The sequence below is a fragment of the Agelaius phoeniceus genome, chromosome 5 (assembly GCF_051311805.1).
Source record: "Agelaius phoeniceus isolate bAgePho1 chromosome 5, bAgePho1.hap1, whole genome shotgun sequence".
Taxonomy (NCBI): Eukaryota; Metazoa; Chordata; class Aves; order Passeriformes; family Icteridae; genus Agelaius; species Agelaius phoeniceus.
Genome location: NC_135269.1, coordinates 53,853,654 through 53,873,174, shown reverse-complemented (window position 1 = coordinate 53,873,174; position 19,521 = coordinate 53,853,654). Strand labels below are relative to the sequence as shown.

The 19,521-nt window shown below is 37.8% G+C and overlaps 1 protein-coding gene across 4 annotated transcripts in view; it reads left to right on the top strand.

The window, feature by feature from the left end:
- Positions 1-18,924, top strand: part of TRABD (TraB domain containing) — a 30,725-nt gene extending 11,801 nt beyond the window's left edge. The window contains exons 1-10 of one of the 4 annotated variants that reach the window (XM_077179040.1): positions 249-298; positions 2,437-2,515; positions 4,886-5,022; positions 5,160-5,326; positions 6,167-6,307; positions 8,777-8,887; positions 10,280-10,419; positions 11,693-11,865; positions 13,495-13,606; positions 14,440-18,924. In XM_077179040.1, coding sequence (XP_077035155.1) covers positions 5,192-5,326; positions 6,167-6,307; positions 8,777-8,887; positions 10,280-10,419; positions 11,693-11,865; positions 13,495-13,606; positions 14,440-14,611 — 984 coding nt within the window. In that variant the 5' untranslated portion in view covers positions 249-298; positions 2,437-2,515; positions 4,886-5,022; positions 5,160-5,191 and the 3' untranslated portion in view covers positions 14,612-18,924. Of the gene's footprint in view, positions 1-235; positions 299-2,436; positions 5,023-5,159; positions 5,327-6,166; positions 6,308-8,776; positions 8,888-10,279; positions 10,420-11,692; positions 11,866-13,494; positions 13,607-14,439 lie in introns of those variants that run through there. The other 3 variants (XM_077179037.1, XM_077179038.1, XM_077179039.1) reach the window with 3 other exon arrangements.
- Positions 18,925-19,521: the final 597 nt, after the last annotated feature.

Below are 19,521 nucleotides of genomic sequence, written 5' to 3'. Positions count from 1 at the left end.
ATACTGAAACAGGCTGGTTTTACCTGGGGGAGTTGCTGTTGGTTTGTTCTGGTTCTCTGAATGGCAATAGAGTTGAAGAAGTGACATTTGTGCCTCTTCACTTTGCTGCTTTTATTACTCAACCTTTATTAGAGATACATAGATATATTTTTTTCCCCTGGACAGTTCTTGAGCAAATATTCTGAGTTATGCCAATAATTTTTAATTCTCTCCCATTTGTTTTTACTTCTTGCAGTTCTTGTGTGGTTGGTGAAAATAATCCTACGCTGCAGGAATGCAAGAGGAGCAACAGCCTGAGGTAGGGCTTGGAGATGAAGTTTGTATCTCAGTACAATCGCAGGGAAGGTCAAGAGTGAATCAGCCAGGTTCTTCCACTTATTTTTGGGCAAGTTCTGCAAAGTCTTAGGACTGAGAATGCTGGTGTGAGACCCCTTTTAAAATGGGGATGGAGAGCTGAGTGCTATTTTTCTTGATGCATTTAGGTTCTTTTCAGGTTCTCTTTCCCTCCAGTTGCAAAAGCTAAAATGGGTCTTTTCTATTGTTCTACTTGTAAGTGAGGAATTGCATAAAGTCGCTTAACCTATGAGATTAAACCTTTAGGAGGAAAAAGGTTTTGTGAGAAATTACAGAAATTGATTATATACAAATAATCTCATTGTACATGGCTGAAGTTCCTTGCCAAATTAAACTGAGATTCTTTTTCTATCCTTTCTGTTCCTTTCCTTCTTTTTTCATATCCATGTATCTCAAAACCTTTTTCTGGAATAATAGGTGAAACTCAGGAAATTTTTATTTTATGAAGTATAAGAACATCAGTTCTTTTGTCCTGTTAATAAAAAAAAGAACAACAGATTCCTAACATGGTGGCTTAGTGCTGTGCTCATTGCACTGTTGTGATGTTGTGATGACAAAGCCAGCACAAGTGATAGGATTAATTCCATATGTTACAGATAGATAAATTTTTCCAAAATATTGTTGTGACTAGACTTAACGTATGCAAGCCATATGTTGTGATCAAAAGCTGAGCTGGTGTTAAATTAGATTTGTGAATGTAATTGCAATTTGCAATGTAATTTCAGTTTGCAGTTGTCAATGAACAGACTTCTGCTTTGTAGTGAAAGGATGATGTGTTGCTGTGACTATTTTAAACTTTGCACTGTAAAGCTGTTGTATGTTTTGAGTTTAGTCCATGAAATGTATCATAAATTTTTCCTTGCCTTCAGTGGGGCCACGGTAAGACTCAGGATTTATTTTCTCAAAATTCCTGTTTGGCATTATGGAATGAAAGAAGAAAATAATTACTCTTATAGAAAGCTCTTAACATTTGGGTGTGCTTTGTACAGCCTTGCTTTAAACCTTACCAGGTTAAGTACAAAGTACATAAAGCAGTCATTTTAGCTAAAAAGCTGACAAGCATCAGGAGAGGTTGGCTGCCTGCTTGCTGACTCGTTAATATTTTCTTTCCTTTGGAAAGTACTTTAATGATGATGGGTTCTCATCCCGTCTCTAACTTTTTGACTTAATGTTATTCAGAAATTCCAAATTCTTCCAATAATCATCCTGATTAAACTTTGAATTAAGATAGTTGCCTAAAGGTAGTTTATAATTTAGCTTTCCCTTACTCCTGAGTCTTTTCTGCACTAACTCTGCCTCTCTGGCTTGAATGACATTGGGTGAATGACAGGAATTATTTAAATTCTATGCATGGGTTTTAAAACTTGCCATTAAATTAAAAATCAGAAAGGTTTTTGTTAGCCAAAGACCTGTATCACATACTTCTAGGGATAATATCGAAGAGTCAGTCTTTGTGAATCTTTTCAATTGCCTTCTGTTCCTTTAGAGAGCAAAACTCTGCAGGTGCCTTGTATCTTTGATTTCTGATCTGTATAAAGTCAACATGCACATGAATTTTGTAAGGTTTGATGTGCATATTGTGTAATTGCCTTATTCCAATAAATACTTGGCCTGACTCTTCTAGAATGGATGTGTTTAGTCTTGTGAGTACTGATTAACTTTGTCAGACTCCTGACAGACTAGTGCTGGCCGGTAGTTGAGTCAAATGGTATAAAATAATTAGTGCACATTTTAGTTTTCAACACAAAGTGCTGTAGTAGCTGTAGTACTGTAGTAGTGTTAGAGATAAATTTGTTCTTTTTATCGGAAATCCCATTTATTTTAAAACTCTGTGTCAGGTATAAATATTATCTCTTAAAATGGGCATGAAGTAGTCCATTTTTAAGATGTTCTAGCTCATACTCAGGCAGCTAGGAAAAAATAGTTGTAAAATCACAGATGTTTTGAACTGTGACACTGCTTAAATTATTTACTTGCTTGAATATTATTGGTAGGTTCAAATTGAGTAAACTCACAAAGGGAAAGATGTATTGAAACATTTCGTTATAATTCCCAGCCTCCTTTTGAATTTGTTTCATACAGGCTGCTGCAGATCCAATGTCGTCCTCTGATGCACCAGAAGATGGCCCAAAGGGAGCGTCAAGTATATCACAGAATATCTGTATGTTTCTGGTTGGACTGGGGAGGGTGATCATACTGGAAGGGGTATTCAACTAAATGTCCTTGCCTTTTCCTTACCTAAAAGGGACAGGGCTGTTGGCAAAAAGAGGAGATGCTAATGAAGACATAGCTGATTTAATCTGTTCTTGATTTGTTTCAAGGCCCAGTTGTGTAAATCAAATTTAGAAAGAGCAATGACATGTAGATTGTCGGTTTGCTGATCCCATACTTTCAAAAGTAAATATTTTTAGATTTAATAGGTACACTCAGCTATTGTTTTAAGCTTAGCTATTGCTTTCTAAGCCAGTGATGCATGAGTATATGTTTGCTTTGACTGTCTGGCATCTTGTGATATGATGGTGATGAGTTGTCCCAAATGGAAAGCTTTGCCCATGCTAGCATGATAATGTTTTGGCAAGCCTGCAGGATGTGGCAATAGAAGTATTCCAACCAAAACTGTCTTGTGAAGCCCAGGAAGAATATATTTTCTTACCTGTTATTGGCAAGATCAGGTAATGACAGGCATTTCTTTCTCAAGAGGAAAAAACAAAGGCTTCTTAGGATTTACTTTAACTGTATTGATGCACTGGTATTATATTAGTGTATCTGGTGCTGATTTGTAACAATAGGAGCATTCAGATTGTGCTTTCTGGCAAATAATAGGCTCTGAACTACCTTAGGGAAAATTAGTGTGTAACAATAACACTGCTGAATAATTCCTAGGGATCTCAGCTTTCATGGGAGCAATCAGAGCCTTGACTAAAGCTATGCAGACCTAAAGAAGCAGATTAATTTTTTATGTGGCTTTTTTTCCAGATACAGAAGTTAGTTCAATAAAAACCATAGCTGCACCTGAGAATGTTTTCCTTAATTGTGTCCTTAAATTATAACATCTGGTGCTGTACCACTATCACATTTTTTCTTCACGTGAAACATTATTCAGTCTAGTATTGAGTATATGTGTGAGGTGAAAGCTTGAAAAGTAAATAGAAATTACACCTTTTAAGGGTTACCAAATGTGTAGAAACCACTTTCAGTTGGCGGAATCTGAATCATAAATGGCTTTAGGCTAGGAAAGTATTTGAGACAGGTATTACACACAGTTCCCCATGTATTATGTTCTCCATTAGACATCCACTTTTGACCATGGTGGGAGGTGGGATATTTGCTTAGGTGGGTTTTTGTTCATCTCCTATGGCTGCTTTTATAATTATGTGACTGAGAGTGCTACAAATGCAACAGCCTTACCTCTACTTCCTTTTCAGTCATGTTTTCCTTACCTCCTCCTCCTCAGCATCACTGTCTGTTTTGGCAGCAATATTGCCATAGCTCAGACAGTACTGATTGCAGCACACCATGTTCTGGGGTATTGACCATGAAGTAGCAGTTTGCTCAAATGCTAAGAAGGATGTTGAAGGGTTGCTTTTGGTTTTTTGGTTTGGTTTTTTCTTTTGTTTGTTTGGTTTTCTTCTAATTTGGTGGGATTTTTGTTTGGTTGGTTTTGGTTTGGGGTTGTTTTTTGTTTTTTTTCATAAAGTCTTACAAGATTAGTATTTGTGGGACACAGCTGGAGCCAGAGCCACACAGCTAAACCAGATTCATAAAATGAATGTGTGGTAGCAGGCTGTAATTTATCTGCATCTTTGACATCCTGCCTACAAACTGTTCACTAATCTTTTTTTTTTTTTTTTTTTTTTTATTCCCCTGGGCTTATGATCCTATTCCAGGCTTCTGGAGACCACTTGAGACTTCTGCTAACTTGTGCAGCAGCTTGCCAGAGAAAGAGAGTTGGTTGGAAACAAAACTCTGCTTTCCTGCTCGATACTTTTTTTCCCTAAGATGCATTACAGCTTTAAGATGACTCATTCAAAAGAACTTTAATTTCTCATTGATATAGAGTTAAAGCTTCTCTGTCTCAGTCAATGAGGCTACCTGGCAATGAGCATCTGTGACAAAGCTGATAGATCCTCCTGTTTTCCATACAGGAAGCTTGACATAGAGGAGCTAAACTCACTTTGTACCATTTTGATCTTAAATAGTTGTTGAATCTAGGGAAGAATGATTGGATACCTGACCAAAATACCTCTTGAGGTTTAATTTTCTTGTGTACTGATCCCTGGTGTGTTAATCCCAGAAAAGGCTAAGGTTGGTACTGTAGGTATCCTATATGTGCCAGTATGTGGAGGTGACTTTGCCATCATATTCACACCAGTGTCCATGTGTTGCTATTGTTTATATAGGTAAGAATCCCAAAATGGAACACTTTGGGTTTAGAATTTAAAAAATGCTTTTTTTTTTTCTTTTTCTCTAATTTAGTGTATACCTTTTCTAAGTATTCTTTGCTTCTCTGTCCACCTCACCTGCCACACAGCTTCTCTCTTTCCCTTACTGAACTGCGTGGACAACCTGTCCCAGTGTCCACAGGGTAGGAAACCTGGACTGAGACCCATGCTTGGAGGCAGCCTCTCCAGTGATGGCACTCTCAATGATGTAGCTTCAGAATTGAATGTAAGATTACAGTGGTAAATCAATGGCCTTTTAGCTCTGCTCTGCTGTTTAGTGGTGACATTTTTATTTTCTGTCTGTACTTACCTGCACTTTATATCATGTGTGCTTTTCTTTTCTGTTTTTCTTTACATTTATAGCTGATGCAGATGCATTTAAAATTCTCCTGGAGATGAAGTTGAAGAAGAGGCAGAAAAAGCCTGCTTTACCAAACACTGTGACTGAGCTTAATACTGAGGATGGTTCTAAAGTATATGTGGTTGGAACAGCCCACTTCAGTGACAGCAGCAAAAAGGATGTAGTAAAGGTAAATACTCAGTGTGAGCCCTTCAGCAGCATCTTTATATTTCAGTTTAGCACTAAGTAGAATGAAGTCCAGCTCTCTGACTTGGTTCTGTGCTGGAACCTTCAGGCTCTGTTTTTTGTAATTGGCTGTTAGAGGACTAACAGCACTATGGGATGAGAAGCAGACATTTACAGTAATAATTTTTGATGCAATACATGGTCTCCCAGCTCAAATATTTGCCCTTCAATAAAAAAGGCAGATACAGCGTCAGTGTTGAAAGTAGAAATCTCACTAGTGAAGCTTGCATTGCTTGGATAGTATTTGGCTGTAAAACCATCCTGCACAACACTTGGATTCCATTCTCAAGCTGCAAATAGGTCTGAAGCCCTAGTGCAAGTAGGAACTATTTCATATTGTACCTCCTGCAAGCTCTGCAGTTTAGACTGCCTTTATTCAGGAGGTAGAGGGGGAGGAATCTTGTAAGAACCAGGGTTGCAGGGTTGACAGTTCTGGCACAAAGTGCATCCTAACTCAGATGGAAAAATACCACAGTCAAATGAATTTTGTGAATGTGAAAAGTTTACCATGAAGTGTTTCTTCCCTGCTCCCCTCCCCAGCACAGTATGTTCACCATTATCCTGTCCCAAAGCATCCAGTAACTAAGACATTTTGCTGTCACCTGCCTTAATGTTTTTGTCAATGCATAGTTATTTGGAGAACTCTTATTTACTACTGGTTTTTTAATTGAAAATTATTATTGGAATGTGATTTTAAGGTCCTTTCTTTCTTTAAAATGTTGATATTGGCTGCATTTCTGTTTATTCCTTTCTAAAGCAGTATAAATGAATTCATCTTTTTCAGACAATACAAGAAGTGCAGCCTGATGTAGTTGTGGTGGAACTATGCCAGTACAGAGTTTCTATGTTAAAGATGGATGAAAAGACATTACTAAAAGAAGCCAAAGAAATAAATCTGGAAAAACTTCAACAAGCTATAAAACAGGTATGATTCCTACAGTGAGAATTAAAGGTTTATGTTAAGAACAATTTTTCAGATTGCAATCAAAACCAGTGTTCCCACCAGCTGGGAACCTAATACTGTTGATGCAGGTGAGAGTACTATTACACTGGCAAAGCTAGGCTTGGGTGTTATTTCTGTTTTCAGATGGAGCATTGAGGACTTTCTTTTCACAACAGGATTGGTTGGGCAAATTGCTGACCTTGACAGGAATCCTCCTGCATTTAACAGCTGCTCCATTTGCAGGGCACAAGTCTAACTTTGCAATTGTAATGCTCTGCTAATATAGTTAAATGTGATTATTATTCCTGCAATCTGCATCTGTATCACAACTATTAAAGAGCACTTAATTTTGGTGTTTTCTGTTTAGCTGCATTCCTTCTTCAACCTAGTGTGCTGCTCTTTAATTCCTACCTATCCACTTGTCTTTGGAGTAGTTTCTAATTGAAAATAGGCCCTAGAGGGGGATTCTGAAAAATTTGGGCTAAAAAGTGTGGGATTCTCTTCAAATTATAACTACTCTGGCAGTTTGATGTGGACATGTCTGGATATGTGTGCCAAAAAAAATCCTGTATTTTTTCAGTTCCACTTAGCTAGCTTGTATTTGAGTGATTTTAAGCTAGACACAGTGCAACAACACAAAGTTGACTTAAAAATGACAGGACACTTGATTAGAATGGCAGTGTTTGGTCAATAGTAAAGAGTTTCAATGTCCAGTTGGATGAAGAATTTTGTAGATTGTTATTTTGATTGTGTGGTAACTGTATATTGGAATTGCTTTATTGATATAATTGGGGGACTTCCAGGAGTGCACCCTCCCCCCAGAGGAATATAATCTGCATGAATGCAGAAGCCCTTGCAGTGGCTCAGGGCTATGCACTGTGTGTGCTCACATACAAGGTCTCGGGACTGGCTTTCTAATTCACTGAGGGAGGCAATAATGTGTCTTTGCTGTTTTCTTTGTTTATGCCCTATGAAAGGAAAAGACACTGCAAAACACTTGCATATTGCATAAATTGTTGCATCTCTCTGTTTATCTTAGGTAAGGTGGATTATTCTGATGCACGTAGCCAAAATGCATGTTCACAACAACTGGAACAGCATACCTGGGGGGTCTTCTGACCTTGTGAACAGGCACAGAAACTTTTTTTCTTTATATCAAAGCTAAATGCAACAGTTTGTTGTGTTAAGAGGAAAAGAACAATGAAAACAAAATAGCAGACTTTTTTTTCTCTGTGATGTAAAGTCAGGTTGGCAGCTTGGCAGGTAGCACTTCCTACCTGGGCTTGAAGTGATCTTGCATGCAGGCAGTAGAAAACACAGACTCTGTTGGGTCCAAAGCCAGAGAATACTGCAAAGATCCTTCCTATTCTTATAGCTCAGTATTAGTCTCCTTTACTCTATTTGCAGGAATAATGCAAATAATAAAATTTGAACATTTGGCCTTTTAAAGAACGTATTTCTCTATCTATGGTCTCAACCAAAAAATTCCCCAACCTTTTCCCCTTTGAATCACTAACAGTATGGATTATATAGGGAAAACCAGGAGAACAGTCCAACTGTCTCATGCCAAATTATAGTGTCTTTGTTTTTCTCTGATAAACATCAGACCAGTTGGTAAGTTGCTCAGTTATGCCTTAGTTGCCTCATCTTATTGAAATGAGACAGGCCCAAAAGCTACACTAGAAGTCATAGCTGCTTCCAACTTTCATCCTTAAGTTTGGAAATGAGGAAAAAAAGCCCAAATTGTGTCTTTTTATAATCACTTACATTAAATATTTAAGCGCTAAAATTGGATTTCATTGCTCTTAATTGAAGCTGGAAGATGAGCAGAATGTTGACATGAAACCTAACATATTTGCAATGAATCACTGGCATCCACAGCTTGTCAGGTAACTGCTGCAGGTTAAAACCAGAATTCCTTTAGCTCCTCCTTGAATTTCCAAACCCTTACAGTTGTTTGCAGAGAGTTGTTTGCTTTCCATTAAGCAAAGCAACATGGTGCAGAGTGGTATCTGGCTCAAATGTGGATAACCTGGAGATGTGCAGTACCAGTTGGCTCAAACCAAACTGATAAGACAGGTTTTTTCTTACCTTCTCCCTGGCTTCCTGTTTCTACTATCCCTTCTGTGTCTGTACCACAGAACTGTTCAACCATTAAGATATTCAGACACTTGCTTCAAGCACACAGAGTAAATACAGACTGAAATAAATCTGGCTATCCTTCTTTATTTTCTTAACCTGTTGTACATTTTTGTTGAAAGGCAGAATACTTTGGCCACACAGTGAGGTAAACTGATAAAAACTGACATATGGGCTGTATTGATCAGTGAATTGGCTCCAAAATGTAGCTTCAGTGCTGTTTCTTCATTAAAATAATTCATGTTTTTTTAATTTCTGTGAACAGTGCATTCAGCCTGTTTTTTTTACATGTTTTTCTCCCTCTTGTGCCAGAATGGAGTCATGTCTGGATTGATGCAAATGCTGCTTCTGAAGGTTTCTGCTCACATCACAGAGCAGCTGGGAATGGCCCCAGGAGGAGAATTCAGGGAAGCTTTCAAAGAGGTGAGAACTTGAGATGGCTTTTCTGAGGTCAGATTACTGGCCTTTTGCTTCCAGAGTTGAACTCAATAAAACCATTTTGCTATTGCCTAGAAAAGAGCACTCTGGCCATACCTCTGCTGAAGCAAATAAAGTAGTAAAAATCATTTTCGACTTCAAACTGTACCTTAAGGTACAAAGAATGGTAGACATAAGTGGTAGGAAAGCAATTCAAATAAGGCTTTTTCCTGATGATATTTCTGAAGACATTTGTTTTATTAATGATTTAGTTTCTTTTAAATAATTATTTTTGAATTCTCAATATTGATGTTGGTACCATTGTTTGTTGGTGTCAGGCTTTCAGGCTGTGAAAACCAGCTCTAAAGGATTAATGAGATCTGATATGTTCCATTCATCTACAAAGATTGGGGAAGTCAAAATATCTGACTGATCTGTTGGTCCTATATGGTCTTTTTAATGTCACCTTTTGTGCTACTGCCAGCAGTGATACTGGAATGGATCACTGTTAGCTGTAGTTAGCTGTGTTTTACACTACTCTTATTTTTTTGTCTGGGAATACTGGGACACTATTTTCTATATGTGCATCCATCTTGCAGAATGTATCTTGCTATTTTAATGTAAATTATGCACTAGTAAGGAAATCTGAGAGACATTGCTGATAAATAATCTGGAATCACTTGTTATATTTATCCTTAATAAAAAGAAAACTTCTTCAAGGTTTATTTTCTTGAGCATTCTAGACCAGAATGAAATATTTTAAGTGTTTCCCATTTTAAGCAGGAAAGAAAAAAAATAGCTCTGTCCTATTCTAAAGTGATTGCTGGAAATTTTTAAACAACTATCCATAGAAAAGAATTTTTTAGAAATTCCATACTATGCAAAAATATGTCAGGGTGAGCTTACAGCCAAGTCTCCCATTATCATGTGGTATCTGGCATCAGTTATTGTCTCATAAGCTCTTTCTTTAATATCTTTTACCATGACCAGCTGTAAGGTTGATGATCCTGACAAATCCTAGGTGAAACCAAAATGATGACACCATTGATGGTTCACCTCAGACCTTACTCAGGCCCAGATATTGAGCCACACTGTCACCTTATATAGTAAATATTCAGAACCTTTGTGCTTCAGTACAAGTAACCTCAAGGGTGTGGTATTACAATTTAATGAAATACCAACTGCAGTGGTAGTTGATTTATTCCTTTATGAAGTAATGTAGTAGTATTTTACAAATTTTACTTATTGCAAAGCCAAACTATTTTTTATGTTGAAGTATGGAATATCTTGCTCTTTAAGATACCTTGTATAACACAGTAAATCCTTACTGTTCATTAATAAGAATGTGCTGTGCTGCAGTATGATATGTTGACTAGTTACTTGTCTCTTCCCTTTCAGGCCAGTAAAGTACCTTTCTGTAAATTCCACCTTGGTGACCGGCCCATCCCTGTTACATTTAAGAGAGCAATTGCTGCACTTTCCTTCTGGCAAAAAGTCAAGCTTGCCTGGGGCCTTTGCTTCTTATCTGACCCCATCAGGTATGAATAAGCACCCCATATGTTTTATGTTTGGGATGGATTATTCAATTCTTCAGTTTGACTTTAGTATGAGGTACCCAGCCTGATGCAATGAAATTTGAAGTTAGTGAGAAGGATGAATATACAAACTATCCTGCAATGAGATGTATTTTTGAAGTGAAAACTGTCTTTCTGATCTTGTCAGTTCTTCCTTTGTCTTTCAATGCATTACGTCCAGGTGAAGTGTAAGATTAGATGCTGAAGAATCTCTAGTATACTTTAAAACTTTCTTTAAATTATTATTTTATTATGCAAAAAATGAAATCTTTCTCACTACTGTGTGGGGACATTGTAAATAAGAGAGTAAAGGCCTCAGTACAATAATTTGTATATTCTTAAGAATATCCACATCCAGTCATCATCATGAGATTCCATGGAAAATGAAGTAATAACTCAACATCAAAGTTGTCAGTCTGTTGATGTTTCTGGGTCTGTTGAAAGCTAGCATTTCTCCTTCAGCTTGCCCTGCTGACATTTGTAGTGTCCTTTTCATCTTGGAAGCTAAAGGAAGCCTGTTCGACGTCATTCTTTGATAGACAATGATGCTAAACCAGATAATGTCATTGCCACAAGCTATGACCCACAGCTAGGGGTGCTAACAGAAGGGTTTATAGCATCTATGAAAAGAATAAAAGCTCATTACACTTACTCCTGCAGTTCCTTTTTTGCATTTCCTGCCTGTTTGCTATTTTTCTGTTCTGCAAATTGGTTTATAACTTTGACGTCCCTGCTAAAGACCTGTGATTGACACTGGGAACCTGCAGATCTTTCTCCATGCCCTCAGACTGTGCATTAGTGTCCCTTTTTTGTTCCTTAAGTAGAGTCTCTGTGTGTTCAATGAGCAGATCTGCTTCTTCAGAAGAGCTGTGTGTAGGCTCTTCTAAGCTTATTAATGCACACTGAAAATGGGGCACCATGGTAACTCCTGCCTTTAAAGCCCTAGTGGTTTTGCTGACTTGAGTTGCCAGCTTTTAAAGTGGGAAAGGAGAAAATCCAGTTGAACTGGCTAAAGGCAAGTGACCTCTTTTCTCTCCCTTTCCTTCACTGTAGAGGTATTGTTAGGTATCAAGTTCTACAGGTTTATGGAGATTATTTTCCTTCTGAAGAGGAAAGCTGGGGGAAGAGAACTGCAGACTGTGTTTAGGTGTAACACCCAATTGTTTTTATTCATTGGTTTGTCTGTGTTGACCTTTAAAAGCGTAATAGATACTGAGAAAACTTACCTTTCTTTCAGTAAAGATGATGTGGAGAAATGCAAACAGAAGGATTTACTGGAACAGATGATGGCAGAAATGATTGGAGAATTCCCTGATCTTCATCGAACGATTGTCTCTGAACGAGATATTTACTTGACCTACATGCTGAAGCAAGCAGCAAAGCAGATAGAACTACCTCGAGCTTCAGAAAGTAATTGTTTTAAAGCAGAGATTATAACCAGCAAGGTGTTCTTTGTGTACTGCTCCAAAGTTCAGTTCTCAGAAAATCTGGGATGTTCAGTTCATGAATGCCATGTGTCACATAAGATACAATGCTTAAAAAAATTTAAAAAGGGGTATTACTCTTCTGTTGAAGCCACCTAGAGCAGTAGACTCTAAATTATGTTTCCTTTCTCATTGTGCTATTTAAACTGGTAAGTACTAATTAGCCAACCATTTCAAAAGGCAGGGATCTGGTATGACAGCACAGTATGGGACTGTCATCTATCTTGCTTGTCCCATTTTCTCACCAAATTCATTGTTGTCACTGGCTGCTGAGGGACTCATTTCTTGATAAGTTCTCTCATTTCAGTACTCTTCATAGGTTTTTTAATAATTGTAAATTGGGCTGCTAGGAACTTTGATCTAGCAGTAATAATCATATGTGACTGCTATTTCAGTAATAATCATATGTGACTGCTATTTCAGCAAGGTATAGGCATATACAAAAATAGTATTTGTCTAATCTTTGGAAGTATTCTGCTGCCATACATAATTGGCATGCCCTCCTATAGATAAGCATACTGAAGTGTGCTACCTCTTATTTAATATCTTAAGATAGTGTTTGTCATCACTTTAGTGCAGAACTGTTGTTTTTGCAGTTCTGCTTTAGAGCAACTCTAGAATAGACTGAGAAAAAGAAAATTTAGAAAAACCAATTTGATAAATATGTATAATAGTTCTAGTGTTTTCAATACAGTTTTGTTCCATTTTGAAGTGGGTTGCTCTTCACATGTTTACTTATTTTTCTGGAAAAATCAAGGGTGAATATTTAAAGCAAAACAGTGGAACTTGTATTTTATATCTATGTTTTATGTAGCATTTTCCCCATAGGAAAGCAGCCTGATCATTATTCCTTAGAAACTTTTTTGTGAGTTATTTTATTGTGGCATGGTGCTATATTCTTCATTGAGGAAAACTTCCAGAAACCGCATTTTGGGTGCTGTGAAATATGGATGGTAGATGGGAGGTGAGGGTGAGAGCTGGCACGTGTTGCATTGGTCTGATGGTTGCTGGCTAGCTGCTGGATGTCTCTGGCCTGGGTTTGCTGTTGCCGAGGCCAGGTCTAACAGAGAGCTTCAGAGGAACAGGTGTGGTCTCAAGCATTGTTCTCTGATTGTGAGCCCAAATCTTGTTACACTTTGTGTGCCAGGTGCCACTGTCCAAAGTGGCAGAGAAAATGCTCTGTTCAGGAGACAGCAAACACCAGGGGTGTTCCTCATAAGCAGCACAGAAACATGACCTACACAGAAAAAGAAAGAAGTTAATTTAGCTTGCATCTGCCAGGCCTGTCAACCTGAGGCTGAAGTATGAGCACTGGCCAGGTCTATTTATTAAATAAATGATTCCTGGAAATCTAGAAACTGTGCTTTTTCAGACTTTCAGTGAAAGAGGCAGTAGGTGAGATCAGTATGCAACAACAGGGTTTCAATATGTGGTAGTAAAAGCCCCTGTATTTTCAAAATTAAATTTTGTAGTCTCACACATTGGCTAATTCTTTATAACTTTAAATTAGTTCTTTTACAGATATATTCCTTTCTCTTCATCTTTCTTTTCTCAGATGAACCTAGAAAATATATCCCAGCTGTTGTAGTTGGCGTTGTTGGCATGGGTCACGTACCTGGGATTGAAAAGAACTGGAATTCTGACTTGAAGATCCAGGAAATAATGAGGTAACAGTTGTGCTTTTCTACATGTTGATGTAACAGCTTCTTTTGCTAAAAACTAGCAGTTTCTTTGGAGTTTTTTGGTTGATTGTCACAGCTTGAAGAAGCATCTCTACTGTCATCCCTGCCCTGTCAGCTTGCTGACTTACTGTGCAGTGCTTGCAGATTACAGAAACTTTTTCTGTATATAAATAAATGATAACTTGAGGCTCCTTTGAAACAGTATATGGAAACCTCTGAGTTGCCTGTGAGAGGATTATGAGTTGCTGTGGGTGCAGAGCCTGTTAGTGAGGGTACAGGGCTGCATGTGGCTGTGCATGTGGCTATGCATGTGGCTGTGCTCTCAAAGTCAACTTTATTGGGAAGTAATATTAACTGTTTGCTTCATATGCCCACAGTGAGACTGCTTGAATGGTGGGGGGTAGACCTGGTGTGCCTGTTGTATCCTGGTTCAGGTGGCCAGTGCAGAGACTTCCAACTGGCTCTGTGAAAATCTCATATTCTCTTTTAGTATTCTTCAAAAAGTCTGAATATTGACTTGAGTATTGACTTAATTATTTTGGCAGGGTGATGGACAAGTAAAGGTTCCTAGCTATTAAGAGTGGCATAAGTAGAAAGGGATTTGTTAGTGTTTATTCATTTTCATTGTTACTGAATTGTATGTAGCCCTTGAACATGGAAGAATACACTGTTCATCCATGATGCATCTGTTACGTGAAAATTTCCTGCACTGTGGGGAGGAAGGGGAGAAAAAATCCCTTTTCTTTTTTTTTAATTGGAAAATGCCTACTGTTTCCAGCTATGCAAATATTAATATTGTTTTCTATCTTTTGTTTCAGTGTGCCTCCTCCATCAGCTTCAAGTAAGATTTTCAAATTTGTTTTAAAAGCAACAGTTTTTGGACTGCTGGGATACAGCTGCTACCGAATAGGTCACAGGACAGTTCAGTTTGTTCTCTCAATGCCAGCAACACAGAGCTATCTTCAGAGGCTGACAGAGGTGCCTCAGTAGTGATCAACCAGAGGCTCTATGTGAAGAAGGTGGCTGAGGAAAGGGCGATGGAGGCAATGCATGAACTGGACTGAAGGATGAGGATTCTAGTCAGACCTGATTGATGCTGAGCAACACTCAATCACTATATAATAAAAGATTTGGTACTAAAGTTACACCAGCTATGATCTAATTAATAGTTTTGATTCTTGATAGGTGTGTTGCATGAAACCAGATGATTCCCGATTGAGGTAAAAGAAATGTGTATGCAAATATATATATATTATATATGCATACTATATACATGTTCACTATATATATGCATTATATATAATATATATATATATATAAAACTGATGATGTAGTACAGGCAGCTTAAAGGGTGTGTGTTCATGTCTCCTTTTCCAGAGGAAAGAACAACACAAAGTATCCTAATCGACTGCATCTCCTCTGAAGTTCAGGGACACTTGAGTGATTCTTTGCTTTTTTTTCCTTAGGTATAATAATACCAAGTGTTCATTTCTGGTGCCAGACACTTTTACACATAATTTAAAAGGACATCTTCTCAATGTGTGTTTTATACCTAAAACATTTAGGCTTTTTTTAAAATTAAGAGCTTTCCAGAAATTTCAGAATTGTACAGGCTGTCATACGTACACTGCTCAAATTTTTTACAAGCCTTACTGAAGAACAGGAATGTTGCCTTTAGATTGCATCCCTTGTTACCACCACCAGTTGAATTGTCTTTCTCCCGCATAGAGAAGGTATAGCCACCCCATCAGAATGCAATGTGGTTTGTGTCAGATGTTTACAGGACGCTCTGTTCCTTTAGATTAGCTTATTTAAACTGTATTATTTAGCCAAATCCTGCTGGTTCCAGTATTGTAAATTTAAGAGACTAGAACTACTGTACAATTTACTTTTGTTTCTCAGACCTTTCATATTTGGCATAAAAAGCTTGGAATTAACCTGCCCCTTGTTTTTGCTACATGAAAATACTTTATTTATCAATGTAATTTCGTGGTGGATGAATATTTTAATCTATTTAATATGAAAGCAGTGTTCAATTTAGTTTTTCAACCAAATGTAGCATTTTATTTGGATTACCTGCTATTTATACGCAGAATTATGGGTACTACAGACTGCTGTTACTTTCTCTTTTAATTATCTGGAACAGTCATCCATCATCAATCTTTCTTTCTTTCTTTTTTTTTTTTTTTAATCTTAGCTTCATATTTCATTGGAATTTTTTGGTACCTTCCCTTTTTATAGGATTGTCAGTGATTGTAAAATGCCCTTGGCAATCAGCTAGTCCTAGTTCAACAACACAGGTAACATGGTCATATCAAAGTTAACCCAATGTATTTGAGTGGAAAAGTCCCATTTGCTCCTCAGGCTCATATACAGTTGCTCAATGCTTAAAGTGAGGTTTTACTATCTGTATTAATTTCTTTTGGGAATGAAAGATGGGAACCAATATGTGAGGCAGGAGGAGGAAACGGTGATGTTGTGTTTTGTGTTTCATTTTGGTTTTTCAGTTGGTTCAATAAAATCAAGAAACTTTTAATAGAGTATATTTCCAAAGGCTTGTCTTGGACATAGTTCCATGCAGTCTTTGTTTGCTTAAACTATGTACATCTATCTTCTGTACAGTGTAGTCTTTTTTCAGCTTTTAAATTTAAGGGCCTGATGCTCCTCTGTGATGGCATTGATTTTGCTGGGAGCTGGTCTGTCCATGCAACCTGATGCTTTTCTGCCATGCTCTTTGAGAATTGTATGAGTTCCAGTGCAGCAAATTATTAAACTGTGTGATTATCTTAAACCTTACTGAATCTAACCTGATTCTGCAGAGCTCTTAAGATGATGCTAGGTGCTCTTCTGGGTCTGGGCCTTACAGGTGTCCAGGGAATAACCTTAGCAAATGAGAATGACAGCAATTCATGCTTCTAGGACACAAAGTATAAATGATAATACAGAAAATAGTGGGGGCAGGTCCTTTTACTTTCTATTTATTAGTGCTTAAGAAACCACCAGCCATCTCTAGCAAGAGGAGAAGCAGCATTTGTAAACAATTTATAGAAGAATAGAGTGACTGCCTAAATTTTGATTCCTGTTTTTTAAAAACATTTAATGTATTGTTTACAATTAAGCAGTACTATCTGCATAATTCTATTACATTTTATGTACATTTTTAAAAGATGAAAGCAAAAGCTTAAGCTCACTCTTCTCCTGTCTTTACTGACATACCAAAATGATGTTCTGTTGGTTATTTTCTTGAGAATATTTAGCTGGTAGAATTAAATATATGGATATTTTGCTTTAAGTTATCTACAGATTTTTAAAGTATCTGCAGCTATTTTAAAAGCTCTGTAGATCTTTGATATCTGTGCTCAGGTAATTTTACACAAAGGAAAACAAATCTAAGGTAAATTTTAGATAGGAGCCTTAATCTTGGGTGGGACTAATGCTAAATGATTGTCATGGAGCATTCTTGTAGACTTTGTTTTATGCTTTTTAGCCAAAAGTGATTACCATCTAAGGTGTCCATTTGTTATTCAGTTATACTCTTCAGTCAGTACCTTAAGTCTGTTGTTTCAATCATTTTTTTTTTATTTTATTTTTTAACAAACCATATCAGCAGATTCTTCAGAGAACTTCTTGGAGAATTTGCAATTTATCTTCCCACTGTTGCAGATTGGCAGATCATACACATGCACTGTTTATTCAGTGGCACTAGAAAGTGATGAATTTGCAGAACTAACAATTCTATGAATCCATACACAGATTCTTGATGTTGTGTATTCGATGTGTTGTACTGTTTATATAACATAATCCATGGTTTAGGTCCATTCTTTTCTGTTCTAGTCAGTCCATTCAGTGTTAGCAGCATCCTGTAAAATTTAAGTATATGTTGAATTGTCCCAGCCCCACCTCAACCTTATGAAGCCATATTGTATTTTTTTGGTGACATGTACATCTGTTTTATGCATTTGTACATGTGATGTAAATTTGAAGTATTTTTAACAATGTGTGCCTTTAAAGTGATTTAAAGTAAACAGCAGTATGTTCTATTATATAAAAAATAAAATATTTTAACCACCATTTCTGTTGAAGGTATTTATTTTCCTAATTAACCAGTATTTTTATTAAGAGCAAACACTGGTTAGCTAGATCTAGTACAGGATAATTTCACCATCTAACACATTTTCCTGGAGAACATTAGTTGAACTAATTACTTTCTGCTGAGGGGCATCTGAGTGTAGTGCTGGAGCAGGGGAACAAGTTTTTCTACCTATCACATGTTAAGAGGAAAAGGATGAGTTTCCTTGTCCTACTGAACACACAGGGAGACTGTCTGCTCAATGTGAGAACCTAAATTCAGAGTTCAGAGTTAGGCATGGTGAGTTAATTTTTTTGTTGTTGCTGTTCTTTTCATGTCTCCAGTGCTCAGTCTTGCAAGGAGCTGACAGCTGTAGTCCCAGTCCAGCAGAGCACTCCAACATTGGCTTTACATCAGGCACAGTCATTTGTACTTAAAGTGCTGTCCTCCATGTGGGAAGTAAAGATCCTTTAAGTGCAAAAGATGTTGAATCGTGGCAAAGAGCTTTATCTTTCAAATTGACACAGGTAAATCAATATGACCATTACTTTAAAAATATATATATTAATACAAAGATCCTGTATTCATATATATGATAAGCTGTATTCCATACAGATAATGTATCATCTGAGTGTACCCTTTGTCAATCAGTGGTCCATCTTTTTTGATTGTGTGTAAAGCAAAATGCAGCCCTTTTTTCCTTGATCAGGCAAAGTTCCCTCCCTTCACACCTGCAAAGTTCCCTTTGCAGCTGTGGCTGCAGAGGATTGCTGGTAAAACCATTTAGGTGGAAGAAACAACTTTAAATCCTGTAGTGCTGTGCTGTCCGTGGGAGTGGCAGAGGACACTGCAAGCAGCTCTGCTCTGGAGCAGTGCTGGCTCAGGCAGCTGCCTGCTTTGGGAGCGTATCGTTCACCAGCGTGACATTGCACACTGCTGGCCCACGTCACATTTGAGGTGTCTCTTCTATACCAAATAATGAACAAAATTTAAAAATTGACTTTTTGAAGTGGATTAAAATGTCTGTGTTTCCACTGGAAGATGTATTTCTATGTGTATTGTAAAACATCTAAAAAAAGTGAGAAACATACCAAGTTACCTCAAAGTGCCAGGCAGTGGGAGCTACACATGGAAAAGAAACATCACATTATCACTTGTGTAACTCTTAAGATACTCATGTGTGTATTTCCCTGTTTCTTTTTAAAACTGAAATAAACTTTAATTTTAGACTTGAGTGTTTTAAGACTGACATTTTTGTAAGATGTGGGAGCTTTTATGTATTGGCAGGAGAAGGGTCACTCATGTGGGGTGTTACTGATAGACAGACTTCAGTGGGGTGCCAAGCCCATGCTGTAGAAAGAGGACACATGGAAGACATCAAGCATAGGACGAAAGTAGCTCCAAAGATACTCACCTGAAATCAGTCTACTGACTCTTTGAGTGCAAGAATGCACCAGCTGTGTATATCCTCACACCACCAGGTCTTGTGTGTCCGTGCGTATGGGAGGACCCCAGGAGCAGCTGAAGCAGCTCTCCAGTCCCAGCTGAAGAAACTGGCTGGGGGTTGTGTAGTTATCCCCTCCTTCATCACTTGCCTTGTACCTGCTGCAGAGTGGAGCTTTCTGTATTCCAGGGAGGCAACAGCAGCAAAGATGGGAGTACCCTTACCCTCACTTCCAGCAGAGAAAAGGCTGGGAGCTGGGGGCTGTCTGCTCTTTTCCATCACAAGCCCTTGTCCTTTGAGTCCTGATGCCTGACCTGGCTCTGGCTCATCCTTGGTAGCTTCCTGCTGAGGGTGACTGTGCTGAAAAGTGAGCAAACACTTGCTTTT